Source organism: Tachyglossus aculeatus, chromosome 15 (assembly GCF_015852505.1).
Source record: "Tachyglossus aculeatus isolate mTacAcu1 chromosome 15, mTacAcu1.pri, whole genome shotgun sequence".
In the NCBI taxonomy this organism is placed as follows: domain Eukaryota; kingdom Metazoa; phylum Chordata; class Mammalia; order Monotremata; family Tachyglossidae; genus Tachyglossus; species Tachyglossus aculeatus.
Genome location: NC_052080.1, coordinates 27606618 through 27633145, shown reverse-complemented (window position 1 = coordinate 27633145; position 26528 = coordinate 27606618). Strand labels below are relative to the sequence as shown.

Sequence of the window (26528 nt, the reverse complement as noted above, 5' to 3'; positions counted from 1 at the left end):
ACCTCCCCTCCAAATAGGCACCGATGCTGGTCCAGGCGCTCAGCACATCAGCTGTTGACTACTGCATCAGCCTCCTCGTTGATCTCTCTGCCTCCAGTCTCTCCCCTCTCCAGTCCACACTTTACTCTGCTGCCTAGATCATTTCTCTAAAACACTGCTCTACACACATCTCACCGTACCTCTGAAACCTCCAAAGGTTGCGCATCCATTTCTGCATCAAGCCAAAACTGCTCACCAATAGCTTGGAGGCCTTTATCGGCTCTCTCCCCGCTCCCTACTCATCCACTCTCTTCTCTCACTACACCCCAGCTTGCACTCGGTCCCCCATAGGCTAACCTACTCATCGTGCCCAGTTCTGATCTCTCCCATCCTGGAGCCTACACCGAGGCTTGGACTGTCCCTCGGCCCGGAGCTAGCCACCTTTCGTGACCGCAGAGGGCTCCATCCGTCTCAGGAGCCCGGAGAAGCGACTCGGCCCCCGAGTCGACGTGTATCCTCTCTTCCTCAGGATGACCAGAGCCTTCACAGAGGACCGGATCTCGTAGGCCTGTGGTACTTTGCTGAAATGCTTAGTGCTACGCTCTTCAGCTAGTGGGCACATCAGCACAGATTTCCAACTCCTTCCCTCCTCTGTCGTTCCCTCGAGCAAGTCCGCGCAAAGCCCCGGTGCCGCTCCTCCACAAGGCTTCAAATCGAACAAGAGCCTGAGAGCCACTCTCTTTCCCCAAAACCTCCAAGTCTCAACTACCCTGATTCTGACCCATCCCCGGAGTGGAGGGAAATTGAGGCTCGGAGGGGTTAATCCCTGGCTCAAGGTCACAGAGCCCCTAAGAATGGCTGTCCTGGCTAGGTAAAGCTGCAGGCAGGAGAACAGCTGTCCTGACCACACTGCCCCTCCAGGGAGTGGAGGGGGGGTGGGAGCCTGAAGTGGGGGGTGGGGGTGGGGGTGACTGGGGAAACCTGGCACAGGGGTTTTGGGGATGGAGCTATCTGCCAGTGGGATTAGGGACAGAGGCAAGAGGGCAGGAGAATAAAGGTTATTTGAAGGCACGGTAGGACTAGCCCTGACACCATCCCAATGCCCTCCTGGACAAGATATCGATAGGATGCACTAGCCCAACCTGGGAAATGTCCCCTGGTAGGGGAGCCCCACCTCTTTCTGTTAAGAGAAGGGGGTTGAGGAAGGGGCTGAGGAAGGGGCTCTAGCTTGGAGAGGGAGACGGGGCAGGGGGAGGCACAGCGCAGGGAGCTGAGGACAGGTAGGGAGCAATGTCACCTGCTGCATTCCCAGAGGGAAACCCCCCCTTTAGGGTCTTCTAGGGCCAGTCAGCCCAGAGCTTGGTGGCCACTGGAGCAACAACTCACTGGGAGCCAGGATCACGGGGAGGCCAGAGCTGCCATTTTGGACAGAAAGATTGACCAACAGCACAATCTGGAATTGCCAGCCCCCACCTCCGGCAGACTCACACCGACAACCTTTCCCCTCCCCCGACTTGCATACACACTTCCCACATCTACTCCCACCCCACCCCGACAGGCAGGCGCACATGTGTGTGTACAACCCCCCCCACCCCACACACACACCCCGCCTTTGCTGCTAGCAGTGTCCATTCTGGCCTGTTTCCCCACCTTTGCTCCCTGAGCAGCTTCCCTTTAGGGGGTCGCTCGGCGAAATGTCCCTCACTATGGTGGACAAAACCCCTCAGCGACCACCACACTTGTCTCCCCAGCGTCTCCATTTCCCTAACAGGAGGTTCCCGTCCAGTTGGGCTCGGAAGGGGCAGGCGGGAGGTGGCCATGGTTTGCTTTGTTTGAGGTTTAACAGCCACCAGAAAGTCGGAGATCTTAGGAGGGAGGGGAGATCTTGGTGATGGGGGCTCAGGCTGAGACCCTCAGAGCTGAGGGGTCAGAGACAGTCAGAGATGGGGAGGCTCGGACGATCAGAGAATGAGAGTCAGAGATCATCACAGTCAGAGATAGAGATGGTCAAAAGATGGGGAATTGGAGGCGACCTAAACAGGGAACGCAGAGCCAGAGACAATGGATCCGAGACAGAAACAGTGAGGCAGCGGTGGTCAAAGAGGTCAGACCCAAACGGACAGTCTTAGATGGAGGGTCTCAGAAATCGGGAATCGAAGACAGAGACAGTCGGAGACCAGGAAATGGAGACAGTCAGAGACCGGCAGAGGCAGTCAGGGCCCGACGGGGACAGCCAGAGATGGACAGAGGCAGTCAGAGACGGACGGAGGTGGTTAGAGACGGATAGAGGCAGTCAGAGACGGACGGAGGTGGTCTGAGACGGATAGAGGCAGTCAGAGACGGACGGAGACTGTCAGAGACAGGCAAAGACAGTCAGGGATGGACGGAGATGGTCATAGACGGACAAAGACAGTCAGAGATGGATGGAGATGGTCAGAGATGGACGGAGACAGTCAGGGATGGATGGAGATGGTCAGAGATGGACGGAGACAGTCAGGGATGGGCAGAGACGGTCAGAGAAGAACAGAGACAGTCAGGAATAGACGGAGACGGTCAGAGATGGATGGAGAGAGAGATGAATGGAGACAGGGATGGACGGAGATGGTCAAAGACAGATGGAGATGGAGACGGATGGAGATGATCAGAGACAGACGGAGATGGATGGAGACGGTCAGGGATGGACGGAGATGGTCAGAGATGGATGGAGACGGTCAGGGATGGACGGAGACGGTCAGAGATGGATGGAGACGGTCAGGGATGGACGGAGACGGTCAGGGATGGACGGAGATGATCAGGGATTGACGGAGATGGTCAGAGACGGATGGAGACGGTCAGGGATGGACGGAGATGGTCAGAGACGGACGGAGACAGTCAGAGATGGACGGAGACGGTCAGGGATGGACGGAGATGGTCAGAGAAGGACGGAGACGGTCAGAGACGGACGGAGATGGTCAGAGACGGATGGAGATGGTCAGGGATTGACGGAGAGGGTCAGAGACAGATGGAGATGGAGACGGTCAGGGATGGATGGAGATGGTCAGAGACAGACGGAGACAGTCAGAGATGGACGGAGACGGTCAGGGATGGACGGAGATGATCAGAGACGGACAGAGACAGTCAGAGACAGACGGAGACGGTCAGAGATGGATGGAGATCGTCAGGGATTGACGGAGAGGGTCAGAAATGGTTGGAGACGGAGATGGTCAGGGATGGACGGAGATGGTCAGAGATGGACAGAGACAGTCAGAGACGGACGGAGACGGTCAGAGATGGACAGAGATGGTCAGAGATGGTCAGAGATGGTCAGAGACGGACGGAGATGGTCAGAGATGGATGGAGACAGAGACGGACGGAGACGGTCAGGGACGGACGGAGACAGTCAGGGATGGACGGAGATGGTCAGAGACGGATGGAGATGGTCAGAGACGGATGGAGATGGTCAGGGATGGACGGAGACAGTCAGAGATGGATGGAGATGGTCAGGGATGGACAGATACGGTCAGAGATGGACGGAGATGGTCAGAGATGGACAGAGATGGTCGGAGATGGTCAGAGATGGACGGAGATGGTCAGAGACGGACAGAGATGGTCAGAGATGGATGGAGACAGAGACAGACGGAGACAGTCAGGGATGGACGGAGACAGTCAGGGATGGACGGAGATGGTCAGAGACGGATGGAGATGGTCAGGAATGGACGGAGACAGTCAGAGATGGATGGAGATGGTCAGGGATGGACGGATATGGTCAGAGATGGATGGAGACAGTCAGGGATGGACGGAGACGGTCAGAGACGGTCAGAGATGGATGGAGACAGAGACAGATGGAGACGGTCAGGGACGGATGGAGACAGTCAGGGATGGACGCAGATGGTCAGAGATGGATGGAGATGGTCAGGGATGGACGGATACGGTCAGAGATGGATGGAGACAGTCAGAGACGGATGGAGACAGTCAGGGATGGACGGAGACGGTCAGAGATGGATGGAGACAGAGATGGACGGAGACGGTCAGAGACGGATGGAGACGGTCAGGGATGGACGGAGACGGTCAGAGACGGATGGAGACGGTCAGAGAGGGACGGAGACGGTCAGAGACGGACGGAGACGGACGGAGGCAGTCAGAGACGGACGGAGACAGTCAGGGATGGACGGAGACGGTCAGAGACGGATGGAGACAGAGACGGATGGAGACAGAGACGGGCGGAGACGGTCAGAGACGGGCGGAGACGGTCAGAGACGGTCAGAGAAGGACGGAGACCGGGAAACGGAGCCAGTCAGAGAGCAGGGAGGCAGGAATGGCGGTGCCGAGGCAGAAACGCAAACCGAGCCAATGGGTCGGAGAAAAGTTTCCAAGCCGGGGAGGGGGGTGAACGGGGACCCGTCTCCGGGTGGCGGGGGAGAGGGGGAGAGGGGGGCGGGCCCTCCCTCCCTCCCTCCCTCCCTCCCTCACCTGTGGATGTTCATCTCCCTCGGGGGCCGCCGGGCCTTGTCGTAGGAGACCTTGGCGAAGACCCCGGCCACGATGACGACGGCGATGACCCCGCAGGTGATGTAGACGGTGAAGTTGGTGCGGTCCTGGTCCGGGTCGTAGCGGTCGTCGGGCCCCGGGGACACGAGGCGGGTGCTGGGCGTCTGCACCCACACGGGGCTCACGTAGTTGCGGCACTGCCGCTGGTCCAGCTTCTCGTGCCGCTTCTTGCAGCAGAAGCGGTAGTAGCAGGTGCCGCAGCAGTACAGGTAGCCGCTGTCGCTGTTGTTGCAGACGAACTCCTTGTCGTACTGGCCGCTCACGTCGTAGTAGCCCCAGCAGGTCTCGAAGCTGACGGCGGGGCCGGGGCCGGGGCCGGGGCCCGGTCCCGGTCCCGGTCCCGATCCCGGTCCCGGTCCCGGGCGGGCCGTCCCGTTGCCCCGGCCCGGCCCGGGCCTCCGGACCCCGACGGGCGCGGGGCCGGGGCCGGGGCCGGGGCCGGGGCCGGGGCCGGCCGAGGTGCGGTTCCCCCGCGGCCGGGACCCCGAGGCGGGCAGGGGCAGCCGGTGCAGGGGCTCCGGGGACAGCAGCAGCAGCAGCAGCAGGCGGCGCAGCGCCATGGCGCTCAGTCCAGGGCTCCGCACATAGTAAGCGCTCAGTAGGTACGATGGAGGCCGGCGAGCCACCGGGAGGGCGCGGGGTTCAGGGGCGCGCTGGCGGCGGCCGCCCCATCGAGCGGGCCTCGGCCGACACGGCTCCCGGGCGGCGCGGAGGCGGGGGTGGGGGGGCTCAGGCGGCGCCCCGGCTCCCCGGGAGCCCCGGCCCCGGCCCCGGCAGGTCCTGCCGGGCGACAAGGGGAGGGCAGCGGTGGCCGCGGCCTGCGGGCGGAGGAGCCGGCCCGGACGGGCGGGGGGAGGCGGGGACAACCGGGGCGGGGGGCGGGGGCCACGGCCACCGGGAGGGGAGGGGACGGGGAGCCGGCGGGAGGCGGCTCTAGCTCGGCCCGGGCCAGCCCCGCCCCAATCCCTAGCCCCCGGGGGCCGGGGAGGAGGAGGAGGACGAGGAGGAGGAGGAGGAGGAGGAAGGGGTGACCGACGGAGGGAAGGCCCCACTCACCATCCCCGGCGGCCACCGCACAACCGGAGCCGGAGGCTGAAGGGACCGCTCTCCCGGAGCCCGAGCGGGGGACACGCTCCCTCTCCTTCTCTCCTTCTTCTCCCTCTGTCTCACACACAAGCCCGCGCCACCGAGCGAGGGGGGAGAGGGCGACTCCCTGTGCCAACAGACACTCGATGGGGGGAGTGTCTCCTCCCCCTCCCCCCCGTTTGCCCCTCTTGCATCACCCCGCCGAGGACCCACCTCTTGGGCCCCGGGGGGTGAGGGGTGAAGCCAGGACCGGGAGAGGTCGGATCTCGCCACCCCGGGCCTAGGTCGCATCCATTTTCACTGGAGTTAATTTGAGGATAAGAGCCCGGCCCCGACACAACTGGCCCCTGGATACAGGCCGGGGCAGGGGAGTACGGGCCAGCCTGACAGGCAGGAGAATCAATCAATCAATCGTATTTATTGAGCACTTACCGTGTGCAGAGCACTGGACTTAGCGCTTGGGAAGTACAGGTTGGCAACATATAGAGCCAGTCCCTACCCAACAGTGGGCTCACGGTCTAAAAGAAGCCCCGGGATCCGCTTTCCCCCTCCACCGCTAACCCCCTCGCCCCAGATTGGGCTAAGGCCAAGCAGGCGTGGAAAGAGTTAAGAAGGCAGGAAGGGGACGTTCCAGGAATTCCTGGATCACCAGTTGGCCTCTGACAACGGGCTAGGAAAGCCAAAGGGAGAGATCTGAAATGGATCACCTTAATTTGACCCTCGAATTCTTCCTGGATATTAACCCACCTGTCCACCTCGGGTCCATCCATCCCGGGTCACCTGGGGAAGGTCAGGGGCATTGGGTGGTCCATGCCCAGTCACTGGGGAGAGTCAGGGGCCGCGAGAGGGCTGTGCCCGCTCACTGGGGGGAGAGGTAGGGATGGAGAGGGGACTTTGGGGCAGTCCGCTCTGGGTCACTGGAGGGGGACAGTCAAGGGTGTCGAATGGACCATCCCTTACCATGAGCTTATGATTCCTCCAAGAATTCTGATGCTCCTGTGGAGACAGCATCCTGGGCTGGGATGCGGCCTGGCAGACAAAGAGCCAGAACCACTCCTATGGTTGCCACTGCCCTCCGACCCGCAGGACCTTGCTGTTCCTGGGTCTGTGGGTTGCCCTGCCCTCCGACCCGCAGGACCTTGCTGTTCCTGGGTCTGTGGGTTGCCCTGCCCTCTACACCTTCCCTGTGAGAGGTCAAAAGGAAGACATTCACAACCGTTACAGTCCTGTAGCTTCCCAGAGTCCAATCCCTCCTCCTTCACTCCCTGCTTCTGGGCACAGGTCACAGGGAGGGGAAGCCTGCCTTCCTTCCTCCCACTCCTCCTCATGCTCCTCAGTGCCAGTGACAACGGAAGAACGGAACAGTGGAACAATCTGGCTTTGTGCTAGCAGTATCTCCTCCTTGCCGGTCCCATCCCCACACTCCCAACCCTAAAAGCCACAAGATTTTGGTCTGTGCCATGCTGAACACGCTCATAACAGACTAAGTTTGGGGGCTGCTGGAACTGGGGCCACCCTAGGCTGGGGCTTGCCGGGTGAGGGGCAGTCTAGGGAAAGTAGGGAATCATCCAGGGAGCACTCACTCAGGCACACAAGCTCACCTAGCCCACCGCAGGGAATCAGTCCCCCCACACGGCCCCTCCTCCTCTTCCTTCCCACCAGGCACAACCACAGTGGACTGGCAGCAGGGGTGGCCCTGGCTCGGTTTCACCAGCCACGGATGCCCCAGCTGAAAGAGGAACCCTGTGTTCCCTGCTGGGTGAGGCAGGTAGGGAGGCAGGCGACGCTGTCAGGGACCATGCGGAACAGATTCGTGTCTCTGCTTCCTTGCCCTCTTGACTTTCTGGCTCTGGGTTCAGCTGAGTTAATCTCCAGGAGAGAGACCGTAAGCTCCTTATGGGCACAGAATGTGCTTATTTATTGTTCTGTTGTGCTTATGTCACTGTTTTTTTGTATTGTGTTTTCCCAAGCACTTAGTACGATGCTCTGCACACAGTAAGCACTCAGTATATACGATTGAATGAATGAACGCTTTCTCCCCAGTACTTAATAAATGCTCTGCACACACCGCTCAATAAATCAAATTGACTGACTGCAGGACTGAGGCCTCAGGCCCTGTTTCTGGACCCCCAGTCTTGCCCCCGGGGAAGCGAGGACCTCTCTCCTGCAGACTCTCTGCCTCTCTCACACATACACGAACACACAGCTTGCCCCTTCCACACATAACAAAGGACTGTCCCCAGACTGATTGCTTGACAACTCTGCTTAGCCTGTGACCACTCAGATCGGATTCCTTTTCCCTCTGAGAAGGACAGAGGGTGCTGAGCTTTCCGGGGGTGTCGCCGGATGGTTGTTGCCAGCCCCCTTTCCTAACACCCCCCACCCCGCCACCATCTCCCCAGCAGAACCGGCGCTTCCATGGCTGCCCTGGCTCAGGATCTGCCCAGGGACCCAGGAGGAGGGCCAGCCCTCGGCCTCGGCCCCCATCCTCATCACTCGCTCCATGCCCTAGATGTGGAGCCAGGAACCTTCAGGGTCCCCTATCGCAGGAGCCTCCGGGAGGTTTTGAAGCGCAAATTCTGGGGAAGGGGACGGGTCGGCTAGAGTTAGGGTTGGGGAGCTCCAAAACCTCAGCAACTGCAAGGGATGAGTGCAAACGTTGAGGCGGAGGGAGAGAAGCAGCTTGGCATAGCCGATACAGCACGGGCCTGGGTATCAAAAGGTAGTGAGTGCTAATCCCAGCCCCGCCTCTTGTCTGCTGTGTGACCCTGGGCAAGTCAGTTTACTTCGCAATGCCTCAGTCACCTGGTCTGTAAAATGGGGAGTGACACTGCGAGCCCCATGTGGGACAGGGACTGTGTCCACCCTGATTTGCTTGTATCCACCCCAGCATTTAGAATAGTGTGTGGCGCAGAGTAAGTGCTTAACAAATACCACAATTATTGTTATTAGAAAGGGCAGGGTGGCGGCCCGTCTTGGCTGCCGGCAGCCCGCTGGCAGGCGGCCCAACCCGTGGGGCTTAGGCTACAGTCGGGGTTTTCATTTACAGTTTCTCTCCCATCCCCAGACTTGCTATTCGCGGTCTGCCTGGTGGCTCGACGGCAGGGCTGCAGCGCCCCGGCCCCAGGGACACCATCGCTCCACACCCAATTTTCACTTGGCAAATTGGAACAGCCACAAAAGAGGCAGGGAGGGGCGGGGAGCAATGTGGACCTGGGGGGGAGGAGGAAGGGAGACCCTGCCTGGCCCCGAGCATGGGAGGTGGGGAGGGGGGCAATGTGATCTTCCCTTCACAATAATAACAACGATATCTGTTATGCGCTCACTATGTGCCAGGCACCATACTAAGCGCTGGGAAGGATACAAACAAATCTAGTTGGACGCAGTCCCGGTACCATGTGGGACTCGCAGTCTCAGTCCACGTTTTACAAATGAATTAACAGGCACAGAGAAGTGAAGTGATTTGCCCAGGGTCACATAGCAGACAAGTGGCAGACCCGGGTGCCTCGCAGTGAGCTAGAACCCCACTCCCTCCAGCCCCCACAAGAAGCTGTCTGGGTAGGGACTCTATATGTTGCCAATTTGTACTTCCCAAGCGCTTAGTACAGTGCTCTGCACATAGTAAGCGCTCAATAAATACAATTGATGATGATGATTTGCCCTACTCAGGCTGCCCATGGAACAGATTTTTGCCCCTGACATTTGTTTCCTCTGAAATAGATGCTCTTTCGTTAACCTCAGTACTCGGTACTTACCGGCCCTCTGCCCCCGACCCCTGTCCCCCAAGCTTCCTCCCCCAGCCTCTGACCCCAGCCCCCACCTCCACCCCATCCCGTCTCCCGGCCCCCCAAGCGGAGTTGAGGCAAACTGCTTTCTTATAATAACAATAATTCCGGTATTTGTTAAGCAATTACTATGCACCCAGCACTGGGGTGGATACAAGCAAATCGGGTCGGGCACAGTCCCCGTCCCACGTGGGGCTCACAGTCTCAAGCCCCATTTTACAGATGAGGTAACTGAGGCACAGAGAAGTGAAATGACTCGCCCAAGGTCACAAAGCGGACACGTGGCAGAGCCGGGATTAGAATCCATTACCTTCTGACTCCCAAGCCCCATGCGTAGCGGACCTAGTTCTAGCCACTACACCATGCTGCGTCCGCAACGAGGCTGAATGGCCTGGGACTGTCCAGTGGGCCGGAGTACAACCCCTGCCCCAGGGGAGCTGGAAGCACCCAGGTGACCAAGCCCCCTCTTCCCCCGACAACCTAGTACATGACTGATCCTTTGGTCCAGGAGTTGCCGACTCCAGTGGACCCTCACCCCCTCAAGCTCCCCAAAGGGAAGGGGAGAGGGGGCTCTCGGAAGCACCGCTCAAAAGACCTGTGAAGCAGCGGGATGTTCACCAGATTCCCTGCATGACCCTGAAGAGCGAGGACTGAATCACACTGGCTCGAAATCTAGACCAGCTTTGCCCAGGGCATAGTATTTCCACCCTGGGAAGGTTGCGATAGTTTGGGACTAAGGACCGTTTGATGGGGCACTGAGGGCTCCAAGACCCAGCCTTTCACTAGTCTTGCTGTGGTCGTGGTGATCCTCTCAGCTTGTGGATTCTTTTGCTTACTGTTGTTTCCCCCCTCATTTCCTGTGTCTTTGTCTACCCTCAGTGGTATGGATCAGAGACGGTGCCTCAACTACCCTGTTTGTGTCCTCCCCCACAGTACCTGACACATAGTATGTACTTAATACCAGAAGGAACTGACCCAATGCAGCTGTAAGATTGTTGTGGGTAGGGAATGTGTCCGTTTATTGTTATATTGCACTCCGCCAACCACTTAGTTCAGCGCTCTGCACACAGCAAGGGCTCAAATAAATAAATGAATGGCTGCTGAGGCTTGCAGAAAAACCAGCTGCCCCGCCTTGCCTCCCAGGTGATAGCAATCTGTCTGAAAGAACGGCATCCCAAGAACAGCACCGGTTATCGGCTCAATCGGAATGCAGAACTAAATGCAGAAATAACCACTTCTCCCTAATCTGGGCCTTATTCCTACCTTTAGTCAGTGGGGAATCTCCCTATCCCCAACTCTCTGCTCTTCTGTCCTTGCCTTCCCGGTAGATACACCATCGTCCAGTCCACCCTGATCCCTCCCGCTACTGACCCAACCCCAGCTCCACTCACCCTCCTCTTCACGACCCTGGCAGGGACTGACTCTCCTCCTCGCTCCTAGCCCTCCTCCTCCTCCATGCCTGCTCCTTCACAACCCTGGTAGGGACTGACTCTCCTCCAGGGCTCCTAGCCCTCCTCCCCCAGGCCCACCCTCCCCTGGGATTGGCCTGACTCCAACCTGTATCCCCAGGTCAGTGCTCAACTGCCTATAAAAAACCACTTTATCAAGGGTGGGAGGGGGCACACCTGAAGAACTGAGTCTGGAAGGCTGAGAGCCTCCTCCTTACCTGTGTGTCAGGGTGGCTGGCTAAGGTTATGACCCCTGCAAGACCACCCACTTGGAAACTTCACCTTCCCCCCAGCTCAGGAAGGAAGCTGAGATGGGAGGAGGCCTATAAACTCATCTTGGGCAGGGAAGCTGTCAACCAACTCTATTATTCGGTACTCTCCCAAGCATGTAGGGCAGTGCTCTGCACACATTAAGCACTTCATAAAGATAAACAGCAAGGGCTAGTGGATAGAACACGGGCCTGGGAACCAGAGGATTTGGGTTCTAATCCCAGCAGTGCCACTTAACTGCTATGTGACCTTGGGCAAGTCACTTTTAACTTCTCTGTGCCTCGGTTTCTTCAACGGCAAAATGGGGATTCATTACTTGTTCTCCCTCTTACTCAAGATTGCGAGCCCCTTGTAGGACAGACTTTTATCTGGCCTAATTAGCTTGTATTTACCCCAGTGCTTAGAACAGTGCTTGACATATGGTAAGTGCTTAAATACCATTAAAAAAGTAAATAAAAACAATTGATTGGGGATCACTCCCGCATCAAGCCACAGTTCAGAAATCCCACTGGATCCTGGCCAGGCAGCCGAGAGCTGAAACTCTGCCTGTCTTTCCGTCACTCAATCAGGCAATCAATGGGCTCTACCTACAGCAGGGGAAACACTGTGCTGAGCATTCACCAGGTGCAGGAGACAGAGGCATGCTGCTGTCAAGGAGCTCCCCTTCTAAACATAGAGATAGACAGACAAACTATTTACAAATTGTGTGAGTAGGAGGATAAACAGGAAGTGCTTCAGGATGCAGTAGCAAAATAATTGAATATACAAATGGAAATCCAAATAAAATATGCATATTTATGGAAAAGCTGAGGGTAGGAAATAAAATAATACAGGAGTGCGAAGTCTCACTCTGGGCATGGGCTTCTAGAATATGGAAACATCGGGTCCGAACTGTGCTTCCCCTGCCTGTGTGGATCCCGGGGCCCAGTCTGGCACAGACTCTGACCAGCTGAGCTGCAGATGGAGGCCGTGGGCATGCTGACTGCCCCAGCCCCTCCAGACCTGAACAGGCAGTGGAATGGAGAATCAATCAATCAATCAATTGTATTTATTGAGCACTTACTGTGTGCAGAGCACTGTACTAAGTGCTTGGGAAGTACAAGTTGGCAACATATAGAGAAATGGCAGGGGTGGGGGAGTGGGGAGCATGGCACCATCGCTGGACCACAATTTGGGCCGGGGAGGGTAGAAAGCCCAGGGCAGAATATGGGCACTAAAGAACCTAGGGAGGCCTCATGGAAAAGAAACGTGCGGTGAAGAGAGGAAGCCCAGCTTCAGCCCAGGGACAGATTGGTGATGCTGAGCGCTTCGTGCCCCCGGTTTCAAGCTTGGGGAGTGGGCAGAAGATTGGGGTTTTTGCTCTTTCAGTCTTACAGCGATGTTATCTTGGGGCCTGCTGTAAGCCTGCTTATGGGGGCGGTGACCAATTTGAGGGGCAGGGATGGTGCTTCTCTGCATGTCATAAAGATCGTGGCATTTGAAAAGCACTTTCTGTATCAAGCACTATACTATGCGCTGGGGTAGATACAAGATAATCAGGTCAGACACGGTCTCTGATCACTATGGGGCTCCCAGGCTAAGGGGGAGGGAGAAGACGTGTTGAATTCCCCTTTCACGGGTAAGGAATCTGTAAACCGAGGCCCAGAGAAGTAAAGTGACTGGCCCAAGGTCACACAGCAGGCAAGTGACAGAGCTGGGATTAGAACCCAGGTCCCAGGCCCATGCTCCTTCCAATGGGCCACACTGCTTCTCTCCAGGACACTCTCAGCAACTCTACAACTCTCCCTGGCCTAGGAAGACAATGGGTTTCCCCTCCCCTCAGGTGGGAGGACTTCTCTGACCCCAGCCTGCTCTGGGACCGTAGGCAAGTCACTTCAACTCTCTGGGCCTCAATTTCCTCACCTGTAAAATGGGACTAACAATACCTGTCTCCCCCTGCCTCCCTTACAGGAACGTTGCAAGGATGAGATGAGACAATCGTTGAAGGCTCTTTGAATAAATCGGTGAGGGCAGGGATGGGGGGGGGTGGTGGTTTGGTTGGTTAAATCTGTGCCTTCTCTCCACCCATGAGAATATAATGTGGTTTGGGTGGGGGGAAGCAGGGATATGGACTCTGCATGGGCCTTGCAACCCCCCCAACTCACACCTGAGTTCAATTCTCTCTGGGTTGGGGAGGGGCACTCTGAGTCAGGGGGCAGCTCTGCCTTCAGCCCTTCAGGGACAGGCAGACAGGGGTCCCGGGGGCAGGATCCAGGGCCAGAGACCCTGGTAGGGCTGCCCCCCACCCAAGGCAGAATCTGGGCCGTGGTGGGGGGCTGAGATCTGCACAGGGCAGCTCTCGTTGGACAGGGAGCCTCTAAGGTCCTTGGGGCAGGATCCTCCTGGGCAGATGCTTGGACCAAGGTCCTACGCCCAGAGAGCTATCCGTTCCGACCCCAATACACACACAATAACACACACACCCACAACAACACTCATACACACACCCCACCCACCCCCCACCCCGACACAGGCCTGCCAAGGCAATTGGCACAGGCAGGAAACAATAATAATGAAGATAGTAATTGTTAAGCGCTTACTATGTACCAAGCACTTTTCTAAGCGCTGGGGTAGATACAAGGTAATCAAGTTGTCCCACATGAGGTTCACTGTCTTAATCCCCATTTCCAGATGAGGTAACCGAGGCACCGAGAAGTAAACCGGCTTGCCTAAGGTCACAGAGCAGACAAGTGGCAGAGTTGGGATTAGAACCCACGTCCTCTGACTCCCCACTATGCCACGCTACTTCTCTATAATAAGATGCCAGACAGGCCGGGCAGACCCTCGAGGGGTTGGTTGCGGGACGGCGGGGAGCCTGGGCCCAAAGCAGAAGTGCCTTTCAGCTGGGTCCGGGGAGGCCAGCCCGGTCCCGGAAAGCCCTGGGCATTTCGAACGGAACGCTCTGTCCTCTCGCCCATCTGTGCCACTAGAAAGCTGGCGCCACGAGGGCAGAGCGAAGGACAATAGGGTGGGGGGGCGGCGGGAGCGGCGGCCCGAGCCGGGGAGGGGCGGCCGTGTGGGCCGAGCGTTTCTCCGAGTGCGCTGGGGATCTGCGCCCGGGGATCCGGGGATGGGGAATGAATTAACCTTTCTCCGCGGCGCGAACCCGACCTCTCCGGGGATGAAGTGAGAAACAATTTTGCCGGCATAGGCTGGATAATCCCCCGGAAATGGCTCCGCCGGGGTTGCCATGGCAACAGAGGCACCCAGGCACCCCCCCCAACACACACACACACCCCTCCCCCACGCGGGGAGCCCCCTCGTCTGTGGGCCGAGCGAGCGGTTTGTGCTTCGAGGCTGAGACGGGAAGGTGCGGGGGCACGGCTGGCTCCTTAGGGGACCCGGGGCCGGGGTGTCACTGCAGCCCGCCCCCTCCCCCACCCGACCCACGTTTCCCCTCCACTGCCCAGCACCTGGTCCCCCTCCCCACTTCCCGTGACATTGGGGAGTGTGTGTCTATGTGGTGATGGTGGTGGTGATGGGGGAGGGGGGTCTAAGTGCCTTTCTTCCCCCACCCACTCTGGCACCTGTGCTCAGGGTAGACTTTCCAGGGGCCCCTAGCTGCTCGTCCGCCCTCCGCCCCATGTCAGGGCCCCTGTGGAGAACTGAAATCTGCAGAAAATCCCAACCTCTGGCCCCTGGTTTGCACCAAGCCCCCCTTTCCCTGAGCGCAGGCCCACTGAGCACGAGGTACCTATAGTTCACTGATAATTCACTGGAGTCTCTTCTTCTGAGCCTGAGCTCAAGGAAAGGAGAAGACAAGCCTTGGAGAACCCCAACCCCCATCATGTTGGGGGGCGAAAGGCGAGGCCGGGGATACCGTGGCTCTCCGGGCCGACCGAGGGCCACCCAGTTGGGGTGATGGTGCAGTCTGGCTGCCCAGGTCAGGTGGGCTCGGCCGGCCGCGGAAGCTCCCAGCTCCCTCTCTGATTGTCGGGGACCCTCCGTCTACGGGGGCACTGACCGGCTGGGGTCCCAGTGTGGGTAGCGTCCCGCGGCGAACAGCAGCCAGGGAGCCCAGGGTGGCGTCGGGCGGGACAAAGGCATGTCTGGCGCTGACCCCCGGCGAGGTCGCCAGCCTCCAAGGGATTTCTGAAAAACCAGGCAAAGATTCCAGCCGCGTTCTGCTGACAGGAGGAATGCAAAGGAGGCTGCAGCCATTATTTTTATTGCTGATGCTGCTTCCTATCGAAACAATTTGGTGCTAATAAGCTCCATTTATAATAGTGAGCTACGGCGGGGCGGGATAATTGTCCCTAAATGCCATGTGGGGCTTTCTTGCTTCTTGTGCACATTGCTAATTATCCGGCATCCGCCAACAGCGGGCGGGAGCCATTGAATGCTCTGAGTCTGGGCAGGGGGCGGGGGTGGGGTGGGAGAGGGGCGTTGGCGGGGCCGGAGGAAAGGCCCACACACTGGACCGGGACAGGACATGGAGAAGGGGGCCTGGAATCGCGGGTGGGGCGGCAATGGAGTCTGCTGGGGCGGGGGTGGTAGGGGGTTGGTGGGGGTGGGGAGGCTCAACGTCTGAAGGAGCCGCCGAGCCCAGCAGGGCCCTGCCACCCTCATCCCAGATCAAGGCCCTCCCCTCCTAGGGGTCGCTTTTTGGTTGGACAGGGCCTCGGAGACCACTGAGGCCATCCCTCCTGCCTCTGGGCTGCTCTTTGATAACTACCGGCCCTTTTCTTAAAGGCTCATGGGACGGGCTCAGTTCTAATCCAAACTCCAAAGCCGGAACACTCTCTGAACTCTCAGCCAAGGCCCACTTCCCCTTTGTTGCCTACCTTTGAGGATGGACACATAGTGAACAAATAGCAGAAAATAAAGACGTGCCATGTGAGAACCGATGAACCTCTGACTTTGGGAAGCAGAGGCTGGGCTCTGGCAGAAGCCGCGTGGGCCAAGTGGAGCCGGTCACATGGAGACGGGCAGTCCGAGGGGGTCTGTTTGACCCCAGATGTCAACCTAGCTGGAGCGGGCGGGGTTGCAAATCCTAGGCCGATTTCTCTTCTCAACTCCCCGCCCTGGCAGGCGTTGATACGGCACAACGTGACAAGACCTGGCACAACCCACCACGGCACAGTACGGCACACCTCGGCCAGGGGCAACCGGCACACCTTCGAACTGTCCCGCACACCACCACACAACAATTTGGGGCAGCACAACAAGGCCCGAAATATCGCCGCACAATAAGGCACAATTCAGTACGACACGATACGGCCCAGCCTGGCAAGGTGCAGCTTAGGAAGACGACACAAAGCAGCAGCGTACAACTTGGCACGGCCTGGCCAAGTACAGTCCAGGCAGCGGGAGAGGGGTTAGAGGGGCAGAAGTGTCACCAGTTTCTTTACTTTGCCCCCAGCTCGGGGCCAGCCAGCTCAACTCCACAGAACTGGTCAGTCTCCTCCAGGGTTAAAAACGGCTCAAAACTTTCCAGAGAAAAAGCCTGGACTCCTGGAAAGCACACGGGGCTGGGAGTCACAAAGAACTGGGTTCTAATTCCGGCTTCTCCACTTGTCTGCCGCGTGACAATGGGCAAGTCACTTAACTTGCCTGTGCCTCAGTTCCCTCATCTGTAAAATAGGTTTAAGAATGGGCGCCTTATGTGGGACAGGGGCTATGTCCAACCTGATTATCCTGTATCTACTCCAGCACTTAAAACAATGCCTGGCACAAAGTAAGCGCTTGACAAATACCATTATTATTATTTCCACAACCGTCCTGGGGTTGGCCAGAACAGGAGGGTAAGCTCCCTTCCCCAGGTAATTGCTGACTGTCAGCTGGGCCGGAGCTGGCCCAGAGGTCAGAGAACTGGCCCAGCCAAGCAGCTTCCCAGGCCTTTGTTTGGACCAAGCACCTCTTTTCACCTCGCTTTCCCTCGGGCTAAGAGTTTGTTGAGATTAAAATACCATCATTGCCCCTTCAAGTACAAGCTGTTTGGGCTCAGCCTCTCCCGCTCACTTGGTCTTTTCTGTGGGAGACTTTGGTCACTGCAGCTGTTGGCTGTTCTGGGGCTTCTCTGTCCCGCCCCAGGGAACACTGTTCTCACCTGTCCCGCTGTCGACCCCCGGCCCACGTCCTCCCCCGGGCCTGGAATGCCCCCAATCCCTCTGCCCATCCGCCAAGCTAGCTCTCTTCCTCCCTTCAAGGCCCTACTGAGAGCTCACCTCCTCCAGGAGGCCTTCCCACACTGAGCCCCCTCCTTCCTCTCCCCATCCCCCGGCTCCACCTCCTTCCCCTCCCCACAGCACCTGTATATATGTTTGCACAGATTTATTACGCTATTTATTTTACTTGTACATATTTACCATTCTATTTATTTTATTTTGTTAATATGTTTTGTTTTGTTGTCTGTCTCCCCGTTCCAGACTGTGAGCCCTTAGTTGGGTAGGGACTGTCTCTAAATGTTGCCAATTTGTACTTCCCAAGCGCTTAGTGCCGTGCTCTGCACACAGTAAGTGCTCAATAAATATGATTGAATGAATGAATGAAGGAACACCCCGGCTGGGAAAGATCCAGGCCAGGGGCAGGGGCAATTCCTGCCGGCCTGAAGTCTGCATGGGTATATGCAGGTCTCTAATGGGCACCAGGCTCCATCCTACCTCCGCCCTGACTGTGCATGCGATGGTCCGGTTTGGGTCCTGACTGACCTCGCCGCACCAGTCGGTCACCTTGAAAAGTTAAAGCCTGCTCAGGCCTGGAGCTCTGGCCTCCCCGAGGCTCCCCAGCTCTGTGACCCTCGGGACGTGGAGAGGGCCGGGACGGGGGCACCTACGTGAGCGATCGACTGAGGAATCTGAGCACTGGAGAAGCAGCATGGTCTACTGGAAAGAGCCGGAGGGCTGCTGTGTGACCTTGGGCAAGTCACTTAATTTCCCTGTGCCTCAGTTACCTCATCTGTAAAATAGGATTAAGAATGTGAGCCCTATGTGGGACAGGGACTATGTCCGACCTGATTATCCTGTATCTACCCCAGTGTTTAGTACAGTTTCTGGGCACATAGTAACTTAGCTAGCACTTAAATAATAATAATAATGGCATTTATTAAGCGCTTACTATGTGCAAAGCACTGTTCTAAGCGCTGGGGAGTTTACAAGGTGATCAGGTTGTCCCATGGGGGGGGCTCACAGTCTTAATCCCCATTTTACAGATGAGGGAACTGAGGCCCAGAGAAGTGAAGTGACTTGCCCAAAGTCACACAGCTGACAATTGGCAGAGCCGGGATTTGAACCCATGACCTCTGACTCCAAAGCCCGTGCTCTTTCCAGTGAGCCACGCTGCTTCTCAATACCATAATATATACTTAAATACCATTATCATCCCTTAGACAGGCATTCTGGGCAATTAGATCTCCAAATGCCACTATTTTTTCCTCAAAAATAGATTTGTTTGAGCCGAATAATCTCTGAATTCACCTACCTCAACAGGCAGCGAACCACCCCGCAAGGATGGACAAGATGCAGTAAGAGGAATTGAAAAGCCCAGCAGGGCTTAGGCAGGTGGATGATTGGCAGCTAAGCAACAAGGACCTGCAGGCTGTGGACTCCCCTGGCTCGGTGGGGAGGGGGAAGAGATGATTGACAACTGAGTGGGGAGGATCTGCAGGCTGCGGTCTCCCCAGGACTGGGGGGGTAGGGCCCAAACGCTTGGAGGGAAGGAGTGCTCACCTCCTCCAGGAGGCCTTCCCAGACTGAGCCCCGTCCTTCCTCTCCCCCTCCCCATCCCCCCGGCCTTACCTCCTTCCCCTCCCCACAGCACCTGTATATATGCTTGTACATATTTATTACTCTATTTTATTTTGTTAATATGCTTTGTTTTCTTGTCTGTCTCCCCCTTCTAGACTGTGAGCCCGCTGTTGGGTAGGGACCGTCTCTATATGTTGCCAACGTGGACTTCCCAAGTGCTTAGTACAGTGCTCTGCACACAGTAAGAGCTCCATAAATACGATTGAATGAATGAGTGGCGCCTTCTACAACTGCAAGGAGAGAGACCGGTAAGCAGCAATATGGCAGGGTATATCAGGAGTTTCTGGGGAAGCACCCAAGGGATGGGCTGGTAGGCGACCAGGGAGAGGCTAGTCACTAACTCCCCAATCCACGTGTCCAGACCCGTGTGCCTTTGTCCATTTTAAACAGTACTGTGCTGGGGATAACTCCCAGTTTAGACTGGGAGCTTCCTTAGGGCAGGGACCAGACCTGCTACTCCTCACTGGACTTCTCCAATGCTTATTATTTGTTAAGCACTTACTATCTGTCAAACACCATTCTAAGTACTGGGGTAGATCAATCAATCAATGGTATTGAATGAGCACTTACTACGTGCCGAGCACTGTACTAAGCATTTGGTAGAATACAATACCACAAGTTTTCCCCCCTTTTAGACTGTGAGCCCACTGTTGGGTAGAGACTGTCTCTATATGTTGCCAACTTGTACTTCCCAAGCGCTTAGTACAGTGCTCTGCACACAGTAAGTGCTCAACAAATACGATTGATGATGATGATGATGAAGTTTATCAGGTTGGATACAGTCTCTGTCCCACGGAGAGCTCACACTGTCTGTAGGAGAGAGAATGGATACTGAGTCCCCATTTTACAGATGACAAAACTGAGGCCCAGAGAAGTGAAGTGATTTGCTGAAGGTCACACAGCAAGCAAGTGACAGAGGTGGGATTAGAACCCAAGTTCTCTGACTCCTAGGCCTGTATGTTTCCCACTAGGCCACGCTGCTCCTCGCTGGGCCCTGAATCAGTTGGTGGGAGGGTAGGGGCACTGATAGACTGAGGCTGTAATAGGGATTCCAGCCTCAGGCTGTGATACCCAATCTCTTATGTGGCTGATAGCCTGGACTAGCTTCAGACGACACGTCCGGCTCCCAAAACGGCTTCCTCGGGGCCGCTTCCAAGCCACTCTCAGCACCCACTGAGAGTCGGGATCGGTGAGGGCCCGGGATGCAGCCAGCTCACTGACGTCCAGGCGACAAACACTCGACACAGTGCCTCTGGATGAGACTAGGGAGAAGAAAGGAGGATGGCAGGATACCCAAGCAGCTGCTGCCCGGGAGGTTGGAAGGGGGAATAAACACACGATGAACCAATCAAGCATGGTCTCGGGTAACGTGAAGGAGCAGAGGGCCGCTGGGAGGCCGCAGCCACGTGCGGACCAGTCTGGCAGGCAGCAATCAAGACGGGGGCTGTTCACCTCGGGCAGTGGTTTGGTGGAGGTGGGGAGACCAGGAGGCAAAGTGAGCTTGACCCGCAGTACCCATCAGTGAAGGGGAAGACTCCCTCCGGCACCTCCTATGTGGGCGCTCGATAGATGCTGTTACTATTATTACTACAACTACTACTACTACTACGGTTAGTGCTCCATCTCTCTGAGATACACCTTCTAGGCCAGCACTCGGTCCAGGAAGTTGCCATGTCCCAGCTAAATATGCTGTCCCCTCACTGACCATATGACCTCCAGCCTCTCCCCTGTCCAGTCCATCCTACAAACCACTACCTGGATCATTTTCCGAGAGCCTTTCAAAACCATCTCCCCGCTTCCCAAACGCCTCTTCTAGCCTGTTTCCCTCCAAATGAGACAAACTCCTGACAGACAACTTCTACGCACTCCACCTCACCTTTCCACTCTTTTCTCTCACTACGCCTCAGCTCACACTCTTCGATCCTCCCAAGCTTACACCTGGACATTCCTCGCTCTTCGCTCTACCTCCAGCCCCTTGCTCACGCCATTCCCCTGGCCTGGCATTCCCTGCTTAACTCCATCACTCGGCATTCCTCCCCCTTCTGAGTCACCTCCTCCAGAACGCCTTCCCTGATTAGCCCCTTTTTCCTCACCATCTTAACCCACAAGCCACCTCAGTACTCAAGGGCTCTAGGTTTTCAAGACTGTGTGCCTCCAAGGGACGGGCATCATGGCAGAGAAGCAATGTGGCCTAATAGGTAGAGCCTGGACCTAAGCTTCAGAAAAACCTGGCTTCTAATTCCAGCTCTGATGCTTTTGGGGGGGCTGCTGTGTAACCTTGGGCCAGTCACTTCACTTCTCTGGGCCTCAGTTAGCTCATCTGTACAATGCTGATTAACACTGGGAGCCCTATGTGGGACATGGACCACATCCAACCTGATTAACTTGTATCTTCCCCAGTGCTTAGTACAGTGCCGGGCACATATTAGGTGCTTAGCAAGTACCCTAAAAAGGCCAAATTCCCTCCTCTTTCTTCTTTTCCAGTGCTCTGCACACTCTTTAATACTCTTACCACTAGAAGTCAACTTATTCCGCTTGTTTATTCATTAGTTGCTTATTTTTTTCTTACTCTTGTTGTTACCAGCTATATTTTTTTCTCTCTCTTGTTAACGTTGTCCCACTTACCCAATCTGGAGGGAACCAAAGGCAGAAGGTGGAAGCATCCTCCCCGACACTGGCTCACCTGGATACATCAGGGCCCTGGATACATGCAGAGTCCGGGGTGTGGTGCTCTGCACGTACCCAGGCGCCGCTCGGCCGATCTCGCCGGTAAAGATGGGGACGGGCAGAACCCCGTGCGGGAAGCAGGACCGAGCCATCCACCTGCTCAGCGAAACGCCCCGCTGGGCTCCCCTTCCCATCGGGCATCCCAGCCCGCTCCCCCAGGGCCCGGGCCCCGGCCCCACCCTCTCACCGGCTGCCTCCCCCCTCCCGCCAACGTGGGCCGAGCCTCACCGCCGTCGCGCCGGGAACTCGGCGAGCTGCGTGGCAGATGGGCCGACCCTCCGGCACCCCCCGCCCCCCCGGCACCGGGGGCACAAACACACACAGAGCAGATGCCGCCCCCTCCCCTTCCTTCCCCTTGCCCTTCTCCTCCTTCCTCTACCCTCCCGGTGTTTCATCTGTCTCCCTCAGCCTCCGTCTTTCTCTCCCTACGCCGGGGCTCCGGGAGGGGATTGAGACCGGAGGGGGTAGTTGGGTCCTCTGGACTAATTCCCCAAGCTGGCAGCCATCCTGCTCCCGCTCTGGCCGAGGCCTGGACTTGTTCTCAATCCTCGCTCTGCACCCTCCTCCACAACCTCAATGGTCTCCCTTCCCCTTCTGTCTCAAGCAGAAACTCCTATCAGCCTGAAAGCAGTCAGCCCTCAGATCTGTCGAGGTCGCCCTCAACCCATCTTCACTCCTCTCCCCCGACCCTCTGGCCCAATCAATCAATCAATCAATCAATCGTCTTTATTGAGCGCTTACTGTGTGCAGAGCACTGTACTAAGCTCTTGGGAAGTACAAGATGGCAACATATAGAGACAGTCCCTACCCAACAGTGGGCTCACAGTCTAGAAGAAAAGCAAACAGTGACCCTGGTGGGACTCGAACACACAACCTTTGAATGGCCTCCTCCACACCAGAAGTCCAATGCGCTATCCATTGCACCACAGAGCCACAGAGCCCACAACTCTTTGAGTCCACCAACCTAGTCAATGTGCCTCTCTCTTGTCTCCCTCTCGCTGCAGACGCCCTGCTCAGGCCCTCCCACCTCCCATCTCCCGTTTCACAACCGGCAGACCACCACTCTCCCCAGCTTCAAATCGATCGACCGATCAATGATATTTATTGAACATCTACTCTGTGCTGAGCAATGTGCTAAGCACTTGAGAGAGTACAATATAACAGGGTCGGCAGGCAAGCATCCTACCCACAAGAGGGGGAGACAGACATGAAGATAAATTACAGCCAAGGCCGTAAGTGCTCCAGGGGAGAGGGCGGGGTGAATATCAAGTGTTTAAAGGATACAGCTCCAAGTCCAAAGTGATGCAGAAGAGAGAGGGAGTAGAGGAGTTGAGGGTTTAGTGGGGGAAGGCCTGTTGGAGCAGACGAAAGAGCAAAACGCTCCTAAAATCACACCCCGTCCAGGAAGCTTCCCTGACTAATCTCTCCTTTTCCCACCCTATTTCTCCTTACTGCCACTTCACCATGCCCACATCACCTAAGCACTTGGGTACTCACCGCCCACTCCCCCACAGATAGCATTTCTACACATGGATTTAAATATCCCATTACTTACATCCCAACTCATATTCACACTCCCCGTCCCCTCTTACTCCGGCTAGTGAAGATTTTGATTCTGCCTCCCCCACTACACTGCCAGTTCCACGAAAGCAGGGATCATGTCTCCTTCCTCTACCGCTTTAGCACAGTGCTCTACGTGTAGTAGGTGCTCAGTAAGCACCACGGCTCCATCGCCTGTTGGGGCGGGAGCCGCGGGCACGAGCAGCTTCTCGCTGGCTTGGGAAGCCGCGGGCGGCATGTGCCGGGAGCAGCTGCGCGGGGAACTGAGTAATTAGCGTCCTGCCCGAGCCCATCTGCCACGTGTGCCCTCCGCTCCTCCTGGATCGCAGGCCCACGGGGACGTGCAAACGGCCCCCCTTGGCTTTCTGAGCATGGGCCAACCCTGGGCCCGGGGCACCAGCGAGCCCACCCAGCCTGGACTCTCCTTCTCCTCCAGCCCCATGGCGGCTGGCCCGAGCCCGTGGCCCCAGAGCTGCTCGTGATCCCGGTTGGGGCCCCAGGGCTCCTCCTTCCCAGGGCAGGGGAGGGGGAGGCCATAACACTATCACTGGACCCCCTCGCCCACTTTCACTCTCAGGCCCCCCACGTCCTCCCTCTTCATATCTGACAGACACCATCCCCCATCCACTTTCCTCTCCTTCAAAGCCCTACTAAAATCAAGACTCCTCCAAGAGGTCATCCCTGACTAAGCCCTCCTTTCCCCTACTCCCTCTCCCTTCTGGATTGCTTAAGGACTTTGGTTTGTACCCTTTTAAGCATCTGATATTCACCCCACCCTCAGGCCCACAGGCCTTATGTCCATATCTGAAATGTATTTTAATGTCTGTCTCCTTCTGGAGGTTGTGCTCTCCTTAAGGGCAGGGAGCGTGACTACCAACTCTGTTGTACTCTACTCTCCCAAGTGTCTCGTACACCACTCTGCTCGATAAATACCCTTGAATGAAACACTTGGTCGTGCTGGGTGGTCAGCTGGGCTCTGGGGAGCCGGGACAAAGGTCCAAGCTGTATCACTGATGCCATGAGTAGAGAACAGGCAGCCGGGGCAACGCTTGGACCGTCAGTCAAGCAGGACCGTGGGGTCCTTGCCTAGTCCCTGCACCCTCAGTCCTGTGGCTTCTGCTCAGAACTGGATCCCCAGGGGCCGAAATACTGGACAGTACAGGGAGAAGGAACAGAAATAAAAATAATAATGGCATTTATTAAGCACTTACTACGTGCAAAGCACTGTTCAAAGCACAGAAAGCCCCTCTGTGATAGAATCAGAAAAACCGTCACGGGGCAACCCTTCCCTCGACCAGGGGGCCTCCCATCCACGGGCCCCAAGCCCCAGACTCCCAGCCTCAGTCCCCTGCCTCCGCCCATCACTATTCAGTGAGTGCTTTAGCAGGCAACTACTGGGTGCTGAAGAACAACTTGACGGGCTCTGAACGGCATTTTAGGAAGGAGAATGTAGGACAGGCTGGAGGGGGAGAGCTGGAGATGGCGAGACGAGGGAGAAAACGGATAGAGACCCAGCTGGGAGGTGGTGGGGGCTCAGACTAGAGTGGTGGCCATTTGGGTGGGAAGGAGGGAACAGATCTGGGAAATGCAGTGGAAAAACTGACAGAATTTAGTGACAGACAATGTGAGAGGTGAAAGACAGCCAGCAGTCAAAGATGACGCCAAATTTGTGTGCTTATGGGACGGGGAGGATGGTGGTGTTGTTGACTGTGATGAGAAAGTTAGGAGGAGGAGGAGGAGAGGGTTTGGGAGGGGAGATGAATTCCACTTTCGGCATTTAGAGTTTTAGTGCTAGAGGGACATAACAATAATAATGATGATGATGATGAATAATTATGGTATTAAGCGCTTACTATGTCTGAAGCATCCCCTGCGTCGGTGTGAAAGTGTGTTAAGGACGAGTTATGTTTGAATGAATTGGCCAGTGTTGTGAAAACGTGTACTGTTCATTGAAGGGAAGTTCCTAGCTGAATTTGGGTAGCTCCGCAGATTGAGAGTCATTTTATTGGCCTAGGGTTTTTTAGTCCTTCTCCCTTCTCTCGCCTATTCATGAAATCACCCAGTAACTTGCAACACATTTGCAAGTTACGGCTTGGGGGTAGGAAACTTGACCAATTTGCCTTCAGGGACAGAGCTATCAGTTGGGGAGATCAAAAGGGAAATCTTTTGAGAGAAGGCAAAGGGTTGCCTCCCTCTCAGTGAATGGTTGCCCTTCTCAATGTAAGGCACTAAGGCACCTCCCTCTAGAAACTACAATGGGAGTGAATTTGCCATTGTTCTCCAAGCCTAGGAATAACTTTAAGGGTGGTGATTTAATCATTATTAAAGCACCGTGGCTCAATGGAAAGAGCACGGGTTTGGGAGTCAGAGGTCATGGGTTCTAATCCCAGCTCCCCATGTCTGCTGTGTGACCTTGAGGAAGTCACTTAACTTCTCTGAGCCTGTTACCTCATCTGTAAAATGGGGATTAATAATAATGATGGCATTTGTTAAGCGCTTACTATGTGCAAAGCACTGTTCTAAGCGCTGATAATAATGGCATTTATTAAGCATAAGCGCTGGGGAGGTGACAAGGTGATCAGGTTGTCCTCCGGGGGGCTCACAGTTGTAATCCCCGTTTTACAGATGAGGGAACTGAGGCACAGAAAAGTTAAGTGACTTGCCCAAAGTCACACAGCTGACAGTTGGCGGAGCCGGGATTTGAACCCATGATCTCTGACTCCAAAGCCCGTGCTCTTTCCACTGAGCCACGCTGCTTCTCTGTGTGGTGTTGCTTAAGCGCTGACTGTGTGTCAGGCTTATGTCAGGGGATTATGTGGGATTGTGTCAGGGGATTATGACTGTGAACCCCACGTGGGACAACCTGATCGCCTTGTCCGTCCCCCCCCCAGCACTTAGAACAGTGCTTTGCACATAGTAAGCGCTTAACAAATGCCATCATTATTATTATTCTAAGGGCTGGGATGAGATACATGATAATCAGGTTGGATACTGTCACTGTCCCTGTCCCACATGGGGCTCACAGTCTAAGCAGGAGGGAGATCAGGTTTTGAATCCCCATTTTACTGTTGAGGAAACAGGCACAGTCAAGTGACTTGTCCAAGGTCACACAGCAGGCAAGTGATAGAGCCGGGATTAGAACCCAGGTCCTCTAGCTCCCAGGCCGGTGGTCTTTCCACCAGGCCATGCTGCCTCCACCTCCAAGTGGACATGTCCTGGGGGCAAGAACATAAACTCCTCACTCTTGGCTTCAAAGCTCTCCATCACCTTGCCTCTTCCTAGCTCACCTCCCTTCTCACCTCCTACAGCCCAGCCTGCTCCTTTGGTGCTAACCTTTTCACTGTGCCTCGTTCTCCCGTCCC

The 26528-nt window shown here is 56.3% G+C and overlaps 1 protein-coding gene across 1 annotated transcript in view; it reads right to left on the bottom strand.

Moving 5' to 3' along the window:
* Window positions 1-5066, bottom strand: part of SHISA6 (shisa family member 6) — a 60507-nt gene extending 55441 nt beyond the window's left edge. Inside the window, exons 1-2 of the mRNA XM_038757159.1 lie at window positions 4911-5066; window positions 4429-4823 (exon numbers count right to left, since the gene is read on the bottom strand). Of these exons, the coding sequence (XP_038613087.1) occupies window positions 4429-4823; window positions 4911-5066 (551 nt within the window). The remainder of the gene's footprint in view (window positions 1-4428; window positions 4824-4910) is intronic.
* Window positions 5067-26528: the final 21462 nt, after the last annotated feature.